The sequence below is a fragment of the Camelina sativa genome, chromosome 8 (assembly GCF_030686135.1).
Source record: "Camelina sativa cultivar CO46 ecotype springtype chromosome 8, ASM3068613v1".
In the NCBI taxonomy this organism is placed as follows: Eukaryota; Viridiplantae; Streptophyta; class Magnoliopsida; order Brassicales; family Brassicaceae; genus Camelina; species Camelina sativa.
Window position 1 is genome coordinate 3,419,358 of NC_141887.1, and position 21,567 is coordinate 3,440,924.

At 34.8% G+C, this 21,567-nt stretch overlaps 2 protein-coding genes and 1 pseudogene across 8 annotated transcripts; 1 reads left to right on the plus strand and 2 right to left on the minus strand.

Annotated features, from left to right (window-relative positions):
• Positions 1–176: 176 nt before the first annotated feature.
• On the minus strand, positions 177–5,234 carry LOC104705995 (D-xylose-proton symporter-like 2). 6 transcript variants are annotated; one of them, XM_010422106.3, is made up of 15 exons: positions 4,882–5,234; positions 4,432–4,529; positions 3,997–4,075; positions 3,702–3,761; positions 3,492–3,558; positions 3,265–3,389; positions 2,674–2,775; positions 2,180–2,548; positions 2,060–2,107; positions 1,884–1,946; positions 1,519–1,599; positions 1,277–1,375; positions 857–994; positions 508–642; positions 177–424 (listed from the first exon to the last, which is right to left on the minus strand). In XM_010422106.3, exons 1-14 carry the CDS (start codon positions 4,927–4,929, stop codon positions 511–513), a joined length of 1,509 nt encoding a protein of 502 aa, XP_010420408.1. In that variant the 5' UTR covers positions 4,930–5,234; the 3' UTR covers positions 177–424; positions 508–510. The 6 variants fall into 6 exon arrangements, with proteins under 6 accessions (XP_010420408.1, XP_010420407.1, XP_087318458.1 ...); XM_010422105.3 differs by having other exon boundaries at positions 504–642; positions 4,882–5,220; XM_087462332.1 differs by having other exon boundaries at positions 177–405; positions 4,882–5,172.
• Positions 5,235–6,597: 1,363 nt separating this feature from the next.
• On the plus strand, positions 6,598–14,974 carry LOC104705996 (protein EXPORTIN 1A). Its single transcript, XM_010422110.3, has 32 exons — positions 6,598–7,020; positions 7,685–7,801; positions 7,988–8,080; positions 8,152–8,223; positions 8,377–8,484; positions 8,556–8,638; positions 8,772–8,910; positions 8,997–9,065; positions 9,191–9,268; positions 9,408–9,470; positions 9,562–9,606; positions 9,780–9,887; positions 10,021–10,119; positions 10,261–10,464; positions 10,564–10,623; positions 10,869–10,979; positions 11,264–11,361; positions 11,487–11,595; positions 11,862–11,927; positions 12,013–12,111; positions 12,191–12,271; positions 12,340–12,429; positions 12,576–12,661; positions 12,761–12,841; positions 12,932–13,114; positions 13,190–13,256; positions 13,366–13,476; positions 13,585–13,692; positions 13,777–13,914; positions 14,023–14,160; positions 14,260–14,364; positions 14,460–14,974. Exons 1-32 carry the CDS (start codon positions 6,922–6,924, stop codon positions 14,580–14,582), a joined length of 3,231 nt encoding a protein of 1,076 aa, XP_010420412.1. The 5' UTR covers positions 6,598–6,921; the 3' UTR covers positions 14,583–14,974.
• Positions 14,975–15,612: 638 nt separating this feature from the next.
• Positions 15,613–17,431, minus strand: LOC104709177 (UDP-glycosyltransferase 78D4-like; annotated as a pseudogene). The gene is made up of 2 exons (XR_015563730.1): positions 16,964–17,431; positions 15,613–16,638 (listed from the first exon to the last, which is right to left on the minus strand). The product of XR_015563730.1 is annotated as a UDP-glycosyltransferase 78D4-like (transcript).
• Between the last annotated feature and the right edge of the window lie 4,136 nt (positions 17,432–21,567).

Consider the following 21,567-nt stretch of genomic DNA (forward strand, 5'->3'; position numbering starts at 1 on the left):
GTTTATTGGTCGGTCATCTATTAAATTTGTCTAAATTTTGTTTGGTCATCTCAGTTGGCAAAATAAAGCATTCATAGATTTTTTTTTTTTTTTTTTTCCTTTTGTAGTAGCAACCAGAGAACTAGAACCTTGGGAGCATAACTGAGTGGGACATGCAGGTCAGCAGGTAGAACCTCTGGGGGAATCATTTTACAAATTTTATTTATCTTTTATGATGTTTTTCCTTTTTATCTTTTACAATTACTACAACGATATTTGAAAATATTAATTCTTTCGTACATGTGAATTTTGCTCGAGCATTAGAGCCTCTGAAGTAACCAATGCTTCAAAAACCTAATGATGTGTATCTTGTGCAGCAGATTTGTGATTCACTAGACACTTGGAGACATATGTTTATTTCTGAACCTGCACGCACTGATGATTCCTGAGAGATTTATGAGTACAAATCAAAATCATGTTAAGAAGCAATCGGCGACTTTGTGATCTAATCAAAAATAACTAACCTACTTTTTAGAGACATTTGGCTTCAATTTCCTCAAGAGTGAGACCTTTTGTCTCTGGCACAATGAAGAATATGAAGAATAGAGATAAAACACATATCACACCAAACGCACAGAACAGTATCCCAGCTCCCAACAGTTCCTGCATAACAGAGCCATGTGCAAGCCAAACAAAAGTGCCATTTAGAAATCAGAACAAAAAAAACTACTGTAACTGTGGGTGTCGATATCTTTCGACTAGATTAACATATTATTTCTGTCTTGCAAAAACGTTTTGCTACCATTTGTACAGCACTAGCCATACCAAGCTTAAGCATAAACGATGAATTCTTTTCCTGAAGGAAATGGTAGGTTACCTTTAGGGGTGAAAAAGCAAATGTCACAAGTGCGTTTGCACCGAAATTCACAAGCACTGCTAGACTGAGACCTCGACCTCTTAACTTAAGGGGAAATATCTCCGAGATTATCAGCCAACCAATTGGACCAAAGGATAGCTGCAAGATTGATATCAATATTTTAAAGCTCTTATTGAAAAGTAAAAAACCAAACATATTACCATAACCTACATGTTCAAAATTGAACAACTATAAGCATATCAAAGTTTGAAGGCGAAAATAATGAAACTATGAATCACATTTGTATATAACCTCGAAAGGAACTACTTGTTATAACTCCATCTTTAGATCAGAAATTCTTTGATACTTTCAAGACTAGCATTAGCATTTTGGTACAGAAGTTTGATCAGCAAAAGTCTAACTAGTTATTCATTCGTTTACCTGGTAACAGCCCACATAAAGCAACAGTGCAACAACAGCAACAACTGGTGAGGCGCTGAAAAAGAGGTAGTATGACCCCAACAGGAATAATGAGACAACCTGTTTGACAATAAAAATAACAAGTGAAGATACTCAGCTCAATGATATTTAGTGAGCTTGACCTAAATATACATTTCTTTGTTTACGGTGGATAAATAGAACATGGATGAGAAAAGACAAAGAATAAAACATAGAGGACATACCATGCCGCCAACACCACCAAGAAGTAATGGTCTCCTTCCAAGTCTGTCAATAACTACAACAGCTACTCCTGTCATAATCAACTGCAACAACATAGGTGCCATTATTTCTTAGAAAGCAAGATAACTTTGTAGCAGAGGCAGGTCTCCAAGGTCCATCGAAACATTGTTCTTTAGTGTCGATCTAAATTATTCTTTTTACGACTACACAGTTTTAAATGTCGATCTGTAATGGCACTACTGCTAGCACTGATAACAGAGATTGTAGAATGAAGTGCATCTATATATCATATTGTAAAGGTAATTTAAAAGTATATCAGGTGAAAATTAGTATCTTAAAAATTTAGCCTGATGGAAAAAATGAATACCTTCAATAGACCAAGCAGAATTGAGACCCTTGTTGCATCACCTGCGGCAGAAAATCCAGCGGTCTAACAGGAAAGGTGGGGGAGGGGAGAAGTTAAATATCCACTTGTGAGTTTCCAAGTGCAACGAAGCCAATATTATACTCTACAGAAAGTTTATCTAGAGAAGAAAAGAAAACCTGCAGTATTGAAGGTGCATAATAAAGCACACTTGGTTGCCCAGTTATCTGCCATTTGACAAAGTTCATTAGTAGTTACTCTTCTAAAAGAGCCCGACAATTAAATTTGACTATACCGACCTGTTGAAACAAGACTAGACCTCCTCCTATGATGAGAGCTTTCAAGCACTTCCCTTGAAATAGTTCACCAAATGTGACTTCTTTATCCTCGCCCACAACAGAAAGTTCAGCTAAAATCTCGCTCACTTGTTCAGCAGCTGAATCAACAAAAGCAGGACCTCTAAGGCGGCAAAGAGATTTGATTGCAGCCTCTCTTTGGTTCTCCACATTCCCTTTCCCCTGTATGACGCGCAACAAAAGCCACCTAGGGGATGCTGGGAGCCACCACATCCCAATTCCCATAATAACAGCCAAAGGGACACTTGTTGCATACATGTAACGCCAACCAGAGAGAATGTTGACTGTAAGACTACCGATTCCATAACCTCCCTGCATTAAATTTTGTGTAGGATATGTGAAATTAACTTGCTGAACATTTTAAAAACAAGAGGAGCAACTCAACTGCTTCACATAAAGAAATTAATGTCCAAAACCTATGAGCTTTAAGAACTTACAACCATCCCAAGGACTATGAAGAATTCCTTTAGTGATACCAGTTGTCCACGAATCTCACTTGGAGCAGTCTCTGCAATGTACATCGGAGCCGCATGCATTGCCTAAATTTAATTCAATTCTTGTATCAAGAGTAATGTTGTATGTTATTAATAGCTGAAGGCTGAAACACATGGTTTCATACAAAAAAATAAAAATAAAATATATCTTGTCTTTTGAAAGGTAAACAAGATTCCTAATCACTAGCTTTCAACCTGGAGAAACATAAATAATACGGAGGACCAGATGAGTGCTGTCACAATATATGTCTACAGATCATTTATGTTTGTATGAGAATGCATTGGATAACAACCCATGCTGAGCAATAGATGCTGCATCAACTGTTACGATCTGTAGTTTGGGAAGGTTGAGTTAGATTGATTACGAGTGTGGGTGCCCTAATGTCCTATAAGTACAGGCATAATTTGCTCCCCTCCTAACAGATGTGTGATTCTTACTACACCGTCAAATGCATAATATAAAACGTTAGAGCAGTTGGCCTGCATAAGCAAGTTTTTAGATGTCAAACATTAAAGAAGCATGATCAGTCTTACCAGTCCAACTGAGACCCCATAAGTAACCCGTCCAATTATCAGAACGGAATAGATTGGTGCTAGTGCAGTCACAAGGGCTCCAATGAGAAACAATAGTGCAGCCAAGATCAGCTCTTTTCTTCTTCCTTCCAGAATTCAATAAATTTAACACATCATTTAGTTTCACAAGCAGACAGTGCTAAAATACTCATGCCTACCAAATGAAGAAAGTGAGAAACAAAACCAACCTATAACGTCAGCAATAGTAAAAGCCACAATTGAGCCAAATAATGCACCGTAAAGTGAGCCACTGGTCTGAAGAAATTTAACACGATGTTGTAAGCAAATTTGTCTTTACTTGAAGTGAAGACCACAGATCCAGAGCGGGAGGAGAATAAAAGATAAGCAATGACCAACATGCAGAAGAAGTAGGAAATAAATATAACTTGGAAACTTACAACTAGACCAACATCCACTGAGGACAAGTTGTACCATGAAACTCCACTTAATGAAGGCGACTGCAGGAAAGGAGAACGCTTAGTAAGATAGCAAAGTCATAGGTTTCTAAAAGAATGCAGACATGGTCTGACAAGTGTGAAGTATCATGGTTTAGTAGTGATATCTCAGTCCAATGTCCAGAGCTTTATAATATATAGGTTTTGAAAACAGTGACTAAGGGCTTTAAAAATCAAGAATAGTTGAATGATAACAACATTGTAGGACTAGTTAGTTTCAGACAACTTTTAACTTTACCTGAAGTGAAATGGTTGCACAAGAAGTTGCACCAATTTCATAACCATAAAGCAGTCCTCCGAGAGCTGGAAAGAAAAACCTAATAATGAAACAGAAACTTCTTAGCATGCATAGATCAATCATCAGTGGACTAGCTACAAAACGAAAATCACCAATGGGCAAAGAGTTAGGTCCAAGCTCCTGAAGATGATTCGTGTTTCTATATGGAAATATTTACTTTAAAAGGTATGCAAAGGACCACACCAAAACAGCCACACAGCTTTCTAGTATCCTAGGCAAGGTATATATTATGCTAAATGATACACAATATAACCAAACAAAGAACACATTGGTAATGTTCACCAAGTGTGTTGCTGAAGTCTGCAAATTTCTATATGTTATTATTATCATTTTGAGAAGTACTAAAGTTGGAGAAGAGATGAGAGAGGCACTCACGGGAGAATGGCTGCAACCACAGAGTAGTTTTCTGGGACATGATTCTCTTTAATAAGAGGCTCCCTTTCTGAGCTGATCTCACCAGATGACTTACCAACCTAAAAATCGCGCATACACAGTTTTCAGAAAGTTGGCAAGACAAAAAAAAAAAACACACTTTGATTGAAACATACAAACCAAACTACACAGCATCTAGAGTCTAACAATCTCATTGTCAAAAGATAATTACGAGGCTGATGGCTAAAACCCCATCTACAAACCTCTCAATTTCTTCTCAGAATTGAAGTAGTAGCCCCCAAAATGAGAGACTCTAAGATACAAACTCTCAAGATTCCAATATAGCAAGTTTCAGAACTTGATCAAAATCGATCTCAAAAGGAATTCACTTGAGAATTAAGCCTTGGATAATACAATCGAACAGGAATTAAGAAGAAAAAAAGGATCATGTACCTCTCTGGAAACAGAGGAGATTGGTTGCTGCTCAGGATCAATCGCCATAGCTGTGTGTTTGGAGCTCGAGCGATCGAAACAAGAATTGGGGGATTTGATTCGGGCTGTGAGTTTAGGTTTGTTCAACCGTTTCCCATATAGTAGTAGGTAGTACTATTTATAATTCTCTGGGGGTTTCTGAAGATTAACTACTACCACTCGACTCAACGACACTACGTGGAGAGGTTGGTGACGACGACGGTCCTTCGAATTTGCAATGGTCAACTATGTTCAATATCTACCGTTAGATCCGACTAATAAAATTTGATTTCTATTTTATATTATATGATAATATTATCCAACATTTTGAAAATGTTTGATTTCATTAAATTGACACATCCAATACCAAACCAATTCAAGGGTGAAGAAGAAGAACAAACATGTTTGAAACATCTTCCAGACAATTTATTTTTGTTATTTTTTTCAGTCTAACTATAATTAAAATAAAATTCCAAGATTAATAGTCCAAACCCAAAAAAAAATATTTACAAAAGTAAGTCCTGACACTAACAATTTAGAAGAATGTGCTAAACAATCCGCCTTCACATATGCTTTCCAAACAAGTTTTTGACGAGCCTTTTGAAGTTTGCACATATTCATGTAAATAATCATTTTACCACTCTTGACTTTTTTAACAATAAAGTTCATAATATTATGAGCTAAAACATCTCATATGGGGGAAAAATATTTACCCCATATCAAATTGTTTTGTACCCATTGTTTCTTCAATTTGAATATTAAATATGTTTTTTTTCCAAACATTAATAATATATTTGTAAAAATAGTTGATATATGCATCATAATCATACCTAATAACAACACTTTGAACTAAAAAAACATCATAGGCTAGACCTTAACATAGTTAGAAAAGATATGATCAAAATATCATTTACAAAGTAAAAACAAAAACAAATTTATTGTATTTTAATGATTAAAACTAATTACAGTATATTAATGTGAGACCAGATTTTGATGCAATTTTTAATTTTGGTGTGAAATATACATTTGGCGCGATTTGTGTGTGTATATAAATGTCTAAATATATTCAAAAGTAAAAAAAATAACTAATTTATAGAGTTTTAAACTTTTAATTGTTAAAAAAACTTTTTATGGTATTGAGAGATTATGACTTTGGCATGAAATTGAAAATTTGATAACCTTGAATCTATAACATAATTTAGGAAGAACTAATCTATGGTGACTTAATATTTTAAAATTTATAATTGTATTTTTTTTTGGCGCGAATAGAAATTTGACGCGAACTCTAATTTTTTAGATATTTAAGATTTTAGTAACACTGAATTTAAACAAAATAAAAATAGACCAATCTATGGTGTTTCAATGGTTAAAAACTTATCATATGACATCAGATAAAGAAATTAGTTTACACTTAACTCAAGATTATATAAAGAAATAAAAGAAGGAAAAAATGCATTACAGGAAAAGAAGTTTGTATTCCTTTATGAATGTTTAAATTCAAATCTTTGAAAGCTGTTTTGTTTTCTGAAGTTTCTTTTTCTCCATCAATTGAAATAACACAAAAAAAACTTAAATAAATTATTAAAATCTTTACTAAACAAAGGGTCTCAGAACAATTTTTTAAAAATTAGAAAGTCTTAGTAAACTATTGAATGTCAATTCAAATTTAATTAATTAAGTTTCCTAATTTAATAAATTAGGAAAGAAGAAGTAGAAGAAGATGAAAATTAAAAAAAAAATAAAGGATTTCAACAAAGTCACTCGTTTTCTCCCCGTCCCCTGCGTCAATTTTAAGCTCTCTCTCTCTCTCTCTCTCTCTCTCTATATATATATATATATATACGTCCCCTCTTTTCTCGCTCTGTAGAAACCTTCCCCTCTCTCTCTCTCTAGATTTTTGTCCCCTTTTCTCTTTCTCTCTCCTAGGGTTTTCGTCTCTCTCGTTCACTGTTAATAATAGTCTTATCGGACCACCGGAAGAAGATTCTAACTGCGAACTTTGCTTGCCCACATCTCTCTGCCATGGCGGCTGAGAAGTTAAGAGACTTGAGCCAGCCGATTGACGTCGCTGTGCTCGATGCCACTGTTGCGGCCTTCTTTGTTACCGGATCTAAGGAAGAGGTTGTTCAATTTATCTGCTATTTGACTTGTTCCTCGGATATTTTGAGTGGCTGGGACGAATCATTTAGTATATTTTGCGGGTTTTGTTAATCGTTTTGAGTGTCTTCTTCTTCTCGATTGGGATGTGTGTGTGTGTGTGTAATGAGTAGGAATTAGGAGCGTTTCCTTGTTAGGGTTTTGGCTCTCTGATACGTTTTTGTTCTAAAGACTCTCTTGTGTTTTTTGGCCCCGCTCGAGTTTTTTCTATATGGATTTCAGGGTCTTAATTGCTCATTCTGAAACTCGCTTTTTTTTCTTTCTTTCTTCTAAATGCGTTATTGAGATCTTCCTTTGGTGAAATTAAGTCCCGTGTTCTTCTGTCCACCGATCTTTTCATGCTTGATTGAGTATTCCAGTTTCACCGGTGTAGCATTGGCTGAAACTATTAATTTTCCAATCGTATTTGAAGTTTTATCTTCTGGGTTTGAGTTCATCTGGCGCTTAATTACCCTTGATTTCTCCATGTAATATAGCGATTTTTTTTTTTGCTATGATAATTTTGTTTTCTGATTACTGAATCCGATAGTTCTGCTTCAGTGTCAACATTCACCTCATTCGTATCTGAGTTTTTTTTTTTTTTTTTTCACCTTGGAACTAATCCACATTGCTCCCAAACCATGTTCAGAGAGCTGCTGCGGACCAGATTTTGCGGGATTTGCAGGCTAATCCAGATATGTGGCTTCAAGTTGTCCACATTCTACAAAACACAAAGAGCATGGATACCAAGTTCTTTGCTCTTCAGGTCAGTTTTATTAGCCTTCTTCTTCTATGGCCACGTTTCATATAATTCTTACATCACTTGTCCATGTTTGTTTATCTGCTAAGCTAGTTTGGCACAGTGGTTCCAAGTTTCCGTATGTAACTGTAAATTAGAACTGTTTTGTTGAACTACTTGACAAGCAAATATTCTTTTGCTATCGACTCTCAGGTTCTGGAAGGTGTTATAAAGTATAGATGGAATGCACTGCCTGTTGAACAACGAGATGGAATGAAAAATTACATCTCAGAGGTCATTGTACAGGTATATATACATTTGGATATATAACTGGGAAGCGTTGACGAAACTGTTTTAACAATGAGTTTACTTTGTAGCTCTCGAGTAACGAAGCATCTTTCAGATCGGAAAGGCTCTATGTCAACAAGCTAAATGTCATTTTGGTCCAGGTATCTTCAGCACTCCCTGACAATATTCAATGCATTTATTAGTTGCAGTTTCTCTTATCTACTTCGTTTGGCTAGCTAATGCTTACATACTTTGATCCAACCCATAGACTTATTTTATCTTCTGGCATAACATATATTGTGATAAATGCACAGATTGTGAAACATGATTGGCCGGCAAAGTGGACAAGCTTCATTCCTGATCTAGTTGCGGCTGCTAAAACTAGCGAAACTATCTGCGAAAATTGCATGGCCATTTTGAAAGTAAGAATTTTTACATGATTTGATAATCAGTTCTCACTGGAAAAAATATAACATTTTCTTCCTTTGTTTAGCTCCTTAGCGAAGAGGTTTTTGATTTCTCACGAGGAGAAATGACTCTGCAGAAGATTAAAGAGCTGAAACAATCTCTGAACAGGTATATTCGAGAATCTCAAATTTAGCATAGTGAAATTTTTTTCTTTGTTTTTTTTTGTCAAACTGTAGTATCTTATTTATGTTGGTTAAGCGAGTCTCTCATTATTTATCTATTTGTGCTTTTCTATGTGCAGCGAGTTTAAACTCATTCATGAGTTATGCCTATACGTCCTCTCAGCCTCTCAAAGACCGGATCTTATACGTGCAACTCTGTCTGCGTTGCATGCCTATCTTTCCTGGATTCCATTGGGTTATATTTTTGAGTCTCCTTTGGTAATATACTTGACAGAAGTTTTATAAGTTGATGTTAAATCGTACCACATTTATGTTGTTCTGATTGATGTTCTGGTTGTTTACAGCTCGAGACCCTCCTTAAATTTTTTCCTGTTCCAGCATATAGGAACCTCACTCTTCAATGTCTGACTGAGGTACCTCTACTGTAGCTCACTCTTCAATTTTTTCCTGTTCCAGCTTTTAATTCAGCCTTTCCTGACTCCTACTGTCAATTGGATGTATTATTTATTTCTCTATTGGGTCGATTTTTGTCTGCCAGGTTGCAGCTCTTAATTTTGGGGACTTCTACAATGTCCAATATGTCAACATGTACACCATATTTATAGGGCAGCTGCGGGTAAATTAATTTTCTTCTTGTGCTCTATTTTTTTTTGTCTTTTTGTTCATTCTTACTAAGTTAATGTAGTGCTTTTGGTCTACTTCTTGTTTGTCTTTGCTTCTTGTCTGATCCTCTACATTTGTTCTCGTACTTGCAGACAATTCTCCCACCGAGTACAAAGATCCCTGAGGCCTATTCAAATGGAAGTGGTGACGAACAAGTAAGTATTTTCTGAGCACTTGGTTTCAAGGCAGGCTATTGTTTTGAGTAACTTACCAAGGTTATGACTATGTATCTTATGTCATCTCTAGGCATTTATCCAGAACCTGGCACTGTTTTTCACCTCCTTTTTTAAGGTAAATAGTTTTCTTTTATGGAGTTAGATATCTCATGTTGGATTTATAGAATTCTGGATATGTATAATGATGGTTTATGGTTTATGTATAATGCTTCCAATATATACTGTTTCATCATCTATTTTTTAATGATATTGCTATCAATCTTTTTAATGATTTTATTGTCTGCGTAGTTTCATATTCGAGTCCTAGAATCAGCGCCAGAAGTTGTCGCTTTATTACTTGCTGGTCTTGAGTATCTCATTAATATATCATATGTTGATGACACTGAAGTATTTAAGGTATGTAAATTGTTTTTGCTAATATAATTGCTGTTAATACTGTTGTACGTTTCATTTTTTTCCTTAATAATGCTCTTATGTCTTTGTTCGTGTCTGAAAGATGACGGTTTCTGCTTGCTTGTGGATTGAGCAGGTTTGTTTGGACTATTGGAACTCGTTGGTCTTGGAGCTGTTTGATGCACATCATAATTCTGATAACCCTGCTGTAAGTGTAAGCATGATGGGCTTGCAGGTATGATGGATTCCTTGACTAATATGATCAGTTTTTTAACTTTTATATAAGCTTGATACCAAGGTTGTATATTTGAATGGGTTAAATTTTCCTTGCTTTGATTTGGTCACTCACCTTGGGCTTTGACTTGTATGTTTCCAGATGCCTTTCCTTCCTGGTATGGTTGATGGCCTTGGTTCTCAAGTCATGCAGCGGCGTCAACTTTATTCTAACCCAATGTCCAAATTAAGAGGGTTAATGATTAACCGCATGGCGAAGCCTGAAGAAGTACTTATTGTTGAAGATGAAAATGGGAACATCGTCCGTGAAACCATGAAGGACAATGATGTTCTTGTCCAGTATAAGGTACCAATTCTTGTTCAGTTCATGTTTTCTTCTTCAGGGAAATTTATTTATTTTAATCCTTTTTCATTTTTTCCCCATTTCTTGTTTGAACAATTGCAGATTATGCGGGAGACATTAATCTACCTTTCACACCTTGACCATGATGATACCGAGAAGCAGGTGCAGTGTCACCATGATGATACTGGTCTATATTAATTTGTGAAATATTGAGGGTTAACAGTTAGAGGGTTATGATCAAGTATGGTTTTTATGAAATGAGTTTTTCCTTGTTATAGTGTGAACTACTATAATAGTACCCTATATTTAGCAATTTAAATATGGGTGTGTTATTGGGTATGAGATGCTTACTTTGGTCTGTTCCATGATGTTTTGCTGATGCGAACTTCTGATTGCTCCTTTTAAAGATGTTGAGGAAGCTAAACAAACAATTAAGCGGGGAGGAATGGGCATGGAACAATTTAAACACTTTGTGCTGGGCTATTGGGTCTATTTCCGGATCTATGGCTGAAGATCAGGTAAATTTGATGCTAGAGATTAGCTGGACTCCATTTTCTTTTCATATCAGTAGACATTCTTGTTTGTAATGCTGTACCTTTTCATAACAGTAGAAATATCATACTCGTTTACCAGATAATTTACTTTTTTGACAGTGTCAACCTTTATTAAAATTATTTTCTTTCATTACCTTCCCACATTTCATGATATATCAATATCGGCTTGACTGCTCGTGGTTTTGTTTTGGGAAGGTTTGTTCAACATTTTTGTTGCCAACTATTGTTAAACTCCATTTTTTCTTCAGGAAAACAGGTTTTTGGTGATGGTCATTCGTGATTTGTTGAATTTATGTGAAATTACCAAAGGAAAAGACAATAAAGCCGTCATTGCGAGCAACATCATGTAAGTTTGTTTCTGCCTAGGTTGATGTACTGCTATCATGCTGTATTTTCTATATTTCGCAAGGCGGCATAAGATTTATTTATACTTGACTAAAAAGATTCTATTTTTCTTTGGCTTGGTTGTAGGTATGTCGTTGGCCAGTATCCAAGATTCTTAAGGGCCCATTGGAAGTTTTTGAAAACAGTAGTGAACAAGTTGTTTGAGTTCATGCATGAGACACATCCCGGTGTTCAGGTAGCTTGTCCCAACCTTTAGATATTCTGAGATACAGTTTTCCAAGTGGAATCTCGGATTAAATGATGCGTTATTCGCTATTAAAATCTGTTGAATAAGATCTTTATAAGATGCTGGATGTTATATTTGCTGCAAACTAGTTCACGATGCACAGTCTTCTTAAGCTAGCATCTGAAGGCTTTTGTTTTTACTGAGTATTCGTGCATAAACTATAGAACTTGCATTATCCGAATCATAGATACTGAATACTTATTTTCCCCTTTCAGGACATGGCCTGTGATACATTTTTGAAAATAGTTCAAAAGTGCAAGCGGAAATTTGTTATTATACAGGTATGTATCGCTGTCTCTAATTCCCACCTTAAATATTTCCGTTGTCTTCTGAATGAGAGACTAATTACAGTTTTTGCGCTTTCAGGTTGGAGAGAATGAACCATTTGTATCTGAACTTCTATCAGGCCTTGCAACAACTGTTCAAGATCTTGAGCCACATCAAATTCACTCATTTTATGAATCAGTAAGTTTTCCAAGTTTGTTTCTTGCATGCCAATCAGAGCTGTTTTGCTGTTGTGATTTCATTGTTTTACTTTCTCCAGGTTGGTAATATGATCCAAGCAGAATCAGATCCTCAGAAGAGAGATGAGTATCTCCAGCGGTTGATGACACTCCCCAACCAGGTTTGTTAATTGAATATGTGGCGCTTTGTTTATATATCTGGCTAAAACTGTTCCTCTATACAATGTAGAAATGGGCAGAAATCATAGGACAGGCACGCCAAAGTGTAGAATTCCTCAAGGATCCAGGTGTGATACGTACAGTGCTTAACATCCTTCAGGTCTGATTTCTTGCCCATTCCTCCCAATTCATAATTCCATCACGTGAATTCATGTCATTATAATAGCCGAGTTTGTGCATCTCTTGTTGTTTAGGTAATTGTGATTTGATTGCAAGGTCCAACTATTAACGTGTTTTTCTCTGCAGACTAATACTAGTGCTGCTACTTCACTGGGAACATACTTCTTAACCCAAATTTCCTTGATCTTCTTGGATATGTTAAATGTATACAGGTAAATCCGTGACACAACGATATAGCGCTAATAATCATAGTACACTTTCTCTATTTCTTTTACTTGATGTTCAATTTATTTTTGCCATGGCTGCACCAGAATGTACAGTGAGCTTGTGTCAACCAGCATTACTGAGGGAGGACCATATGCTTCCAAGACGTCTTTTGTAAAACTCCTAAGGTTTGGATGGCATTTTGCACCAAAGACACAGTTCCAGATGCCGTTGTTTTAAAACTGGAATAATTTATATTGTAAATCTTTGATATACAGATCTGTTAAGAGGGAAACCCTTAAGCTGATAGAAACGTTTTTAGACAAAGCTGAAGATCAACCACACATAGGGAAACAATTTGTGCCGCCAATGATGGAATCAGTACTTGGTGACTATGCGAGGAATGTACCTGATGCTAGGGAATCCGAAGTTCTTTCACTCTTTGCAACGATTATAAACAAGTATGCCTATTTTCTTATTTGTTGATGTGTGGTAATTGACTAGCTGCAGTATTATATTTGGATTTTTTCTTTCAGGTACAAGGCGACAATGTTAGAAGACGTGCCTCACATATTTGAAGCTGTATTCCAGTGTACATTGGAGGTAACCGATTTTATGAATTGTGTATTTGACTGGCTGAAAGAAAACTTGCATGGAAGTCTTACATGTGCTTTGTATATTTTATTGACACCTTTCATTCATCTTTCTGCAGATGATAACTAAGAACTTCGAGGATTATCCAGAACATCGCCTCAAGTTTTTCTCACTACTTCGTGCAATTGCTACATTTTGTTTCCCTGCCTTGATAAAGTTGTCAACTCCGGTTAGTGAATATATTCATGCATATATTATACTTCTACGTGATCGAAGGACTTGTGGCCTTCTCTCATTATATGCTTGTCCTTCTGACTTTCTTGTCATTTTGCAACAGCAACTGAAGCTAGTGATGGATTCAATTATCTGGGCATTTAGACATACTGAGAGAAATATTGCTGAAACTGGGCTTAATCTTTTGCTTGAGATGCTGAAAAATTTTCAGGTTTGGTGTTTATTTTCCTTCTTTTAGCTCTGTGTTTGTGGCATATGTTATGCCTGCTCTAACATTTGCCTCTGATTGTGACAGCAATCCGAGTTTTGCATTCAATTCTACCGGTCATACTTCATGCAAATCGAGCAAGAAATTTTTGCCGTTTTGACCGATACCTTCCATAAGCCTGGCTTCAAGCTGCATGTGTTGGTGCTGCAGCATCTGTTTTGCCTGGTAAAACCATCTCTTCTATTATTGTATCTTACTTGATAACTTAAGTAATTGTTTGCTTGGGAATGGGTAGTTCTATACACTCAGATGTTCGTTGATTATATATTTCAGGCTGAGAGCGGTTCTTTGACGGAACCTTTGTGGGATGCTGCAACCGTACCTTACCCGTATCCTGACAACGCTGCGTTTGTTCGTGAATACACCATTAAGCTACTGAGCTCTTCATTCCCCAACATGACTACAGCAGAGGTAAATAAAAACTAAAACGAGAAGTTGATTTTACAGTTGTTCTTCTTGCTTCCTCTTCCCAAATCTGTATAGTTTAATGTCAATAAATGTACTCTACAGGTCACACAATTTGTGAATGGACTTTACGAGTCAAGAAATGACCCGTCTGGTTTCAAGAACAATATTCGTGACTTCCTTGTCCAGTCTAAGGAATTTTCCGCTCAGGTAATTTTAAATTGTCTTCTGCAAAGCCATTCAAATTGGTTTAAAGAAGTCAAAACCGATAAAGCCTAAGTCAATTTGTTGAATATTAATCTCAGGATAACAAAGATCTATATGCGGAGGAAGCAGCTGCGCAGAGAGAGAGAGAGCGTCAAAGAATGCTTTCTATTCCTGGGCTAATTGCTCCTAATGAGATTCAAGACGAGATGGTGGACTCGTAAAATTAAGAAGGCTATACAAGAAAAAGAAGAAGAAGCTCCCTGAATTGGATTTTTTTTTTTGTAATAGTAGGTTTTGAAAACAGGAAGAGTGTTGAGGAGAGATTATTTTCCCCGACTGTATCTCTGCTGCTGCCTTTTTTCGAAGACTCAATTCGATTTTGAGGATTGGAAAAGCTAAGAAAACAGAGATCTTTTTGGGGATAAATTAGTGTCTTTGTTTTGGATAATTAATTGGGTTTAATGTAGATTTTAAACATTAGGGTTCTTCTCTAGTTATCATTATCATATGGTTGGCTCTTTTTTTTTGCTTTGCTTTAAATATTAGACCTTTTTCGGGTTTGTTTCTATTGCCAGATAACTCGCGTTTAAAATTCAAGATGTTTTTTTTTTAACTCTATATCCCTTAGGGGGTCTTTAATTTGTAAGATTTTCTTAATTCTATTACTATAATCTTATCTTGTAAGGTTTCTCATTGAAATCAGTCACTTTAAAAAAATGTGCTCCAAATTTTTTGTCAACCATATGATAATCAACTTGTTTATCCATGTTAATAGCAAAACTACAGTTTAAAACTACAATTACACTACATAATACTCCCCTTTGCTAATTGCTAAGTTCACATTTGCTCTCTAAACTTTTTTTTTTTCCTAGTTAAACTGAAAAATTCATATACGAAATATATTCAAGTTGATCTTATTACATATTCCCCATGCATGCAAATCATCGTTAAAGTTTCTTAAATTTAAGTGAGTTGTTGACAACAACGTCAACAACAACAGTAGAAGAAAAAAAAAGAATTATAGTCATGAACGAAATTATGAAAACATATCTTATATTTTCATACTTTATAAGAGTTCATGGTTTTTTAGATATTACCTAAAAGATAAAATATAGAGTAATACTTGGAGGGGTGAACCTAAGTATTTTTCTAAAATTTATAACTAGACAACTGAAAAATCACTCTCTCTTATATTTCTTATTTTCTATCATAAGAATTAAACTTTAAGTTCGGACATGCTTTAAGTTTCTACATTCATAAAATCATATTACTCATATAAAATTAGAAAATATATCGATATTACATATTCCCGCCCACATAGCAAGATAACAACTAGTCAACTAGCTAGTAGTGGATGTGTGGTTTATCCCTTTATTTATTCAAACTCTAATTGAATTAAACTTTCACAATTTCGTCCAACAACCCTCTGAAGTTATCAAAGGAGCTTCCTTTCGTAGAAACAGCTTCTTGCGCTAGTTCTTTAAGCTTCTTAGCATTACCCTTCATCTTCTTGCCATCATCTTGAACTAAAACGCGATCCAAACACTCTTCAAATCCATCTTTTGTGAAAACTCCATTAATAATCGTCATTCCAATCTCCCACACAACCTCCACGGATCTTGCATTGAGTGCATGATCCCCGAAGATCGGTCTGCAAATCATCGGTACACCTGCGGACGCACTCTCCAACACTGAGTTCCACCCACCATGCGACACAAAGACACCCATTGCTTCGTGGTTTAGCAGCTCCACCTGTGGTGCCCATGGAACCACCATCCCTTGCTCTTTTGTCCGATCTAAAAACCCTTTTGGTAAATGAGCCATGTTCTTCTCTTGGAGCGACCAAACAAAAGGCACTTTAAAGTGCCAATCCTTGTGCTATCGCCACAAGCTCTCCAGGAGGCGGTGTCATGACTCTACCGAAGGCAATGTACGCTACGGAAGCAGTGGGCCGCTTCTCGATCCAAGCCAAGCAACCGTGAGGATCGTGCACTGGTGTCTCTCTCTCCGGTGTAGAAAATAACAACGCGAGAGGACCGATGCTCAGGTAACGTTTGAATTTCGATCTGAGGTTATCAGTCAATGTAGGATCTAGATCTTCAAAAGAGTTCATGTAAACCGCTGTGGCACGAGGCAAAGCAAGCCCCATTTGCTGCAGCATGTTTGAGAAAACAGAGTCTAAATTCCCAACCACAACTCCTTCGGGTATGTCTTTGACTCTGATCTTCTCCATTCCTGAAATAAACCCTAATGTCTCCTCCATACGTCCATCTACTTCTGTAAATTAGACAGTATCGATCAGAGCATTAATTAACTGTTAACAACATATATATTTTCTTAGGAATATTGTAATTACGTTTGTTTAAATTTGAATAACCTAAAAAAAAAAAAAAAAAAATTGAATAACCTTTAATTGGCGGATCTACGTTAAGAGTAGGTTGGGCATGTGCCCCACACTGCTTATGAATTTGTTTTAGTAGTTGTTGATATAATTATCTGCTGGATCATTTGGTTATGTATTCGTCCGCGGATCCGCCGTGACATGATTCTTTTAACCTTTACTAGCATGTTTAATGACCAAAAAAATAATAATTAAAAACACCTTTGACACCGATGGTTTCTCTGATGAGATGAGCGGTGAGCGAGTTTTGTCCTGAAGTCCAGAAAGCAACCCACGACACTTTCATCTCCGCCGCCATATCAGCAGCGAACCAGATGAACGCGTCTGTAAGCATGCATGTCACTTTCCTACCAACCTCATTCTCCGCCACCGCGATTTCTCTCCGAAAAATCTCCGGCGCTGCTTCGAGAAACAGCTCGACCGCCTCCAGTGGATTCCCGGAGAGCACGTATCCCTCAGGAACACCGTCGGACACGTCATGGATCCGAATGTTCGCTGGACGATGGGAGGAGAATAACGACAAGTTGGATTGTGCAGTGTTGAAGAAGGAAAAGACGGTGGATGGAGCTGCCGTGGCAAGACGGCGGGTGACAGCGAGGATAGCCTGACCGTGACTGCCGAATGGGAAAGTGAGAAATGCCACGTGGGAGTTGGCCATGGTGTTTGTTAGCAAACACTAAAGAGAGTGCTAGACAATTCCCATGATCGAAGTCATTATATAGGGATATGAATGGTTGTTGTGGTTACTCGCTCTCCCTCTACCAAACACTAGGTTTTGACTCTTTTACCATTACAGGTACTAACTAGAATCGGATCCTCGGATCCACAAATATATGTGATGCATAACTTAAAGAGAATATGTTATATATTTATTTAGTAAATTATATAAATGTAATGAGATTGGATAAAATAATAGATAAAAGCGAGTAAATGATGAGTTTTGATATAATGGAAGGAAAAAAAAAAAATTATGACGAACAAGCCCGCAAAAGATTTTATTTCGTAAAAATATCAATCCTAATCCGTTCTACCATGTGATTATAAGTTTTGCATGCTAACCCGTGTACATTTAAAATAAACATCACAACAAAATGAGTAATATTAAGAAATATGGTAATGAAAGATGAAATCTCCATTTTATTAAAAATGAAAAAAAAAACAGAAAAAGTGAGTCGAACTCTCTTATACATAACACAATACCAACTCGACGAAGGAAAAAACTATAACTACGCTTATACATAAGAAATTTTATAAATGGAGTATAGGGCACGTGCCCCACCCACTACTGCTATAGATCCGCCCCTGGATGTGAGCATAAAGTATGCTGACTAATCTATCCCTCGCTCCGGTGCTTTTATCCACTACTACCGCATTGATCTCCAAACTAACACTCGGCGATTAAGGCAAAATACTATTAGCCTCCCAACCTGTCCCATCCCTCTACAAATACTATTAGCTCCGTATAACCAACCGGTAAATCCATTGACGCCCTCTCAACAGCGGCTTGTTTGCAACATATTTTTCATCAATATATTAAAAATATTAAATTAAATAACATCGTCGGTGCACTATTTTTTTAATCTCATATTTATTAAACGAGCATAAGCAAATACACAAAAAAAAAAAAAAAATATTAGGTCCAAACGAAGCCCACTAACCTAAACCGATCGAAAAAACAAGGAATAGGGTGAGAGCTATTAGTATAATAATAACTAGATAGAATCCGCGGTGTACAGGGGAGACATATTTTATTTTTAATTATTTATAATTTAATAATTTAGTGTTTTTAATAGTGTAATTGGTGTACATATTAAATCTATTCTACTATATGAATTGGAAAGTACAAATATGAAAATAACCTTAAAATATGTAAAAAATTATATTCAGTTGCTATTAGAAAAATTTAATTAAAATTAATTAATTAATTAAATAAATATAATTAATTAAAAAATAAAAATTGGGGACACATAAAATAAAATAAATTGTAGAAAAGTTAAAAAAAATCTATTAGAATCAAAACTAATTTGTTCTTTAAAAAAAAATTAACAGCTAAGATTTTAAAAATTCAATCGAATAAAATCTATATAACGACAAATTTTATCAAAAAACTTTTACAGCATGGATTAAAATTTTTATCAAAAATCAAATATAATAAAATATAACAGTTCTGTTTAACGGCTTAGATTTTAAAAATTAAAAAATTAAAAAATAAAAAATATAGATATAGTATCTTATCTATTTAAAAAAATTAGATTTTTCTTTTAGTCACCGTTCTTTAGGAAAATAAAACTAAATTGAGATTTGAATATATTTAATGCTTGAAGGTGCTTATTACAGACAAGTAAGGGAAGCTACATAAAATAAACAATAAATGTTTTTTTTTAAAAGGTTTTTCAGAACCTTCACTAACTATATTTAGTTGCTTTTTTTACATGTTAGTTATATCTTTTTACTTACTTCACAACTATAGCAAAGATTGCGTTTAATTGACAAATATTTAAACAATTTTATTCATTACATGCAAGTATTTTATTGACAGGCTTTTAATAAATATTTTTAAAATACAAAAATTTTAATATAAACAAACTGAATTTTTAATCACAAACCTTTATAAATAACATAATAACAAAATAAATTATTAAAAAAATTTCATAAAACAAATTTTAGCCCGCGATTTTCCGCGGATTAGTACCTAGTTATATATTAATGTAAAGGTATAGTAAACTAATAACAATAACTTTGGAGTGGGTTAATACTTAATACCCTTGTTTTAGAAATAGTTAGGCGCTAGTCGGGCGGTGCAGTGGTTTCAGTCATTGCAACTGTGTCATGTGGCCATGGTTTGAATCCCAACTATACGTTTTTAATCAATTCACTTTAGTAGAGGGTAAAATCGGTATTTCCTCTTCATCTTCTTCCTTGACTGCGCCTCTACATTCCTAAAAACGCGAACCAGTATAACTTTTTCCCTTTCTTATCATTTTTTTGTTCGATTTACACTACACCTAACACAAAATCTTCAGATCTAATTATAAATAATCGATTTTCATCATAAATCTAATAAAAAGTTGAGTTTTCTTCACAGATCCGATTTTTGACCAATTTAACTAAACTCGCGGCGGATAGGTGCCGCCGAGCGCTTTTCTGGCGATTAACCGGCCGCCGAGATCGATTTTTAAAACAGAGCTTAATACTATTATAATACAACATGTACACCTCGGATATATGTTTTCTATCATTTTGTATATGATATTTTGTTATTAATTAGATATTAGTGTCTAGATTAGTCGGTTTGTCGTTCGGTGTTTTACCCAAATCCAGAGTACATATTATATAGGGCTGAGCAAGAATACCCAACCCGAAATCCGATCCGGAAAGACATGTTTGGGTTGGATACATGTATGCCTAAATAACTTTATTGGATTTTATACTGCTAAACATGTGGGTCTGAGTTTGGGTTAGGATAATACTCACTACCCAGACGGGTATCTATAAAACCTAAAATATAATAATATCTACAATATTAATAATATTTAGCATTGATATAATTCAATTATCTAAAATTATAATTATATTTTTGAATATATCAATTAGTTTTATACTTAAATACCAAAAATAATTAAAATATCCAAAAAAATATTTGTTAAATATGTGATATGCTAAAATTTAACTAAAATTATTTAAATTTTTTTTTTGGTACTCGGTAGTTCAGATAGTAATCAGGTTCTAAAATTTGTAACCCAAACTGACCTGTGGTTTTTTTTTTTATTTTGTTAGAGATGTGATATTTGTTAATGTTTTGTCTTTCGCGTTTAGATTAAATTGTGAAATAAAGTGTGTTATATAGTTTTGTGTTTTATTGAATGAAAATCAAATACATTTTATTTTTTTTTGTTTGGTTTTGATACACGGTATATTTGACACATATCCCACTTTCTTAAATTTATATATTGTTTTTCTGTTTTTTTGTGTTCATTTTTTTGTGTAGACTATATGTGTCAAACAGAGCAACTCGCATACATCTGGACTTGTCTGCGAAATTTGTAACCCGCAGGGCCTTGCTAATACTCGCATAAACTTGCCAGCTAAATCTACAACCCGCATGGGCTTGTCCACTAAAACCCGTAACCCGTGTAGATTTGTCTGTGAGACCTTTTTTCAATTGTTTTGAGAACTAAAAATATTAAAATTATTTTTTTCAATGCTATGTCCAAGTCTGCCACGCTAAATCCAACAAGTTAGCGAGATAACCTATAAAGTAAATTTTGAAAATAATTAAAAATCAAATTGTTTTAAATATAAATTAACAATTTTCATATTTTAAAATAAATGTTAATAAATTTTATATTTTGTAAGTAATTTAGTTAAAAAAGGATGTCTACAAAGGTAAAAAAGAAAAATACATAAGAAATGGATGTTTTGCTCAACGAAATGATATTATCTTATATAGTGATGAGAGGGTGTCGATTCTAAAATTTTAGAAAATAATACACTGCTTAATTTATTATACTTGTTTCAATATTGTATAATATTTAGTTTGTTTTGTTATCAGAAACAAATAAGTCTAAATATTAAACTCAAAAGATTCTTTCATTTCTTAAGATTGTAATCAAGAATTTAATTTTTTTTTCTCCTTAAATTTATCCGTCAGATCTTGTTTGGTTACATGAATAGTAATTCTTTCCTTGATAAATGCAAATTTATTATTACGTTGATAAAACCAGTTTTTAACCTACGGTACACCGCATGCATATAATTTTTATTATTATTTATATTTTATATTGTATTTGATTGTTAAATATTGG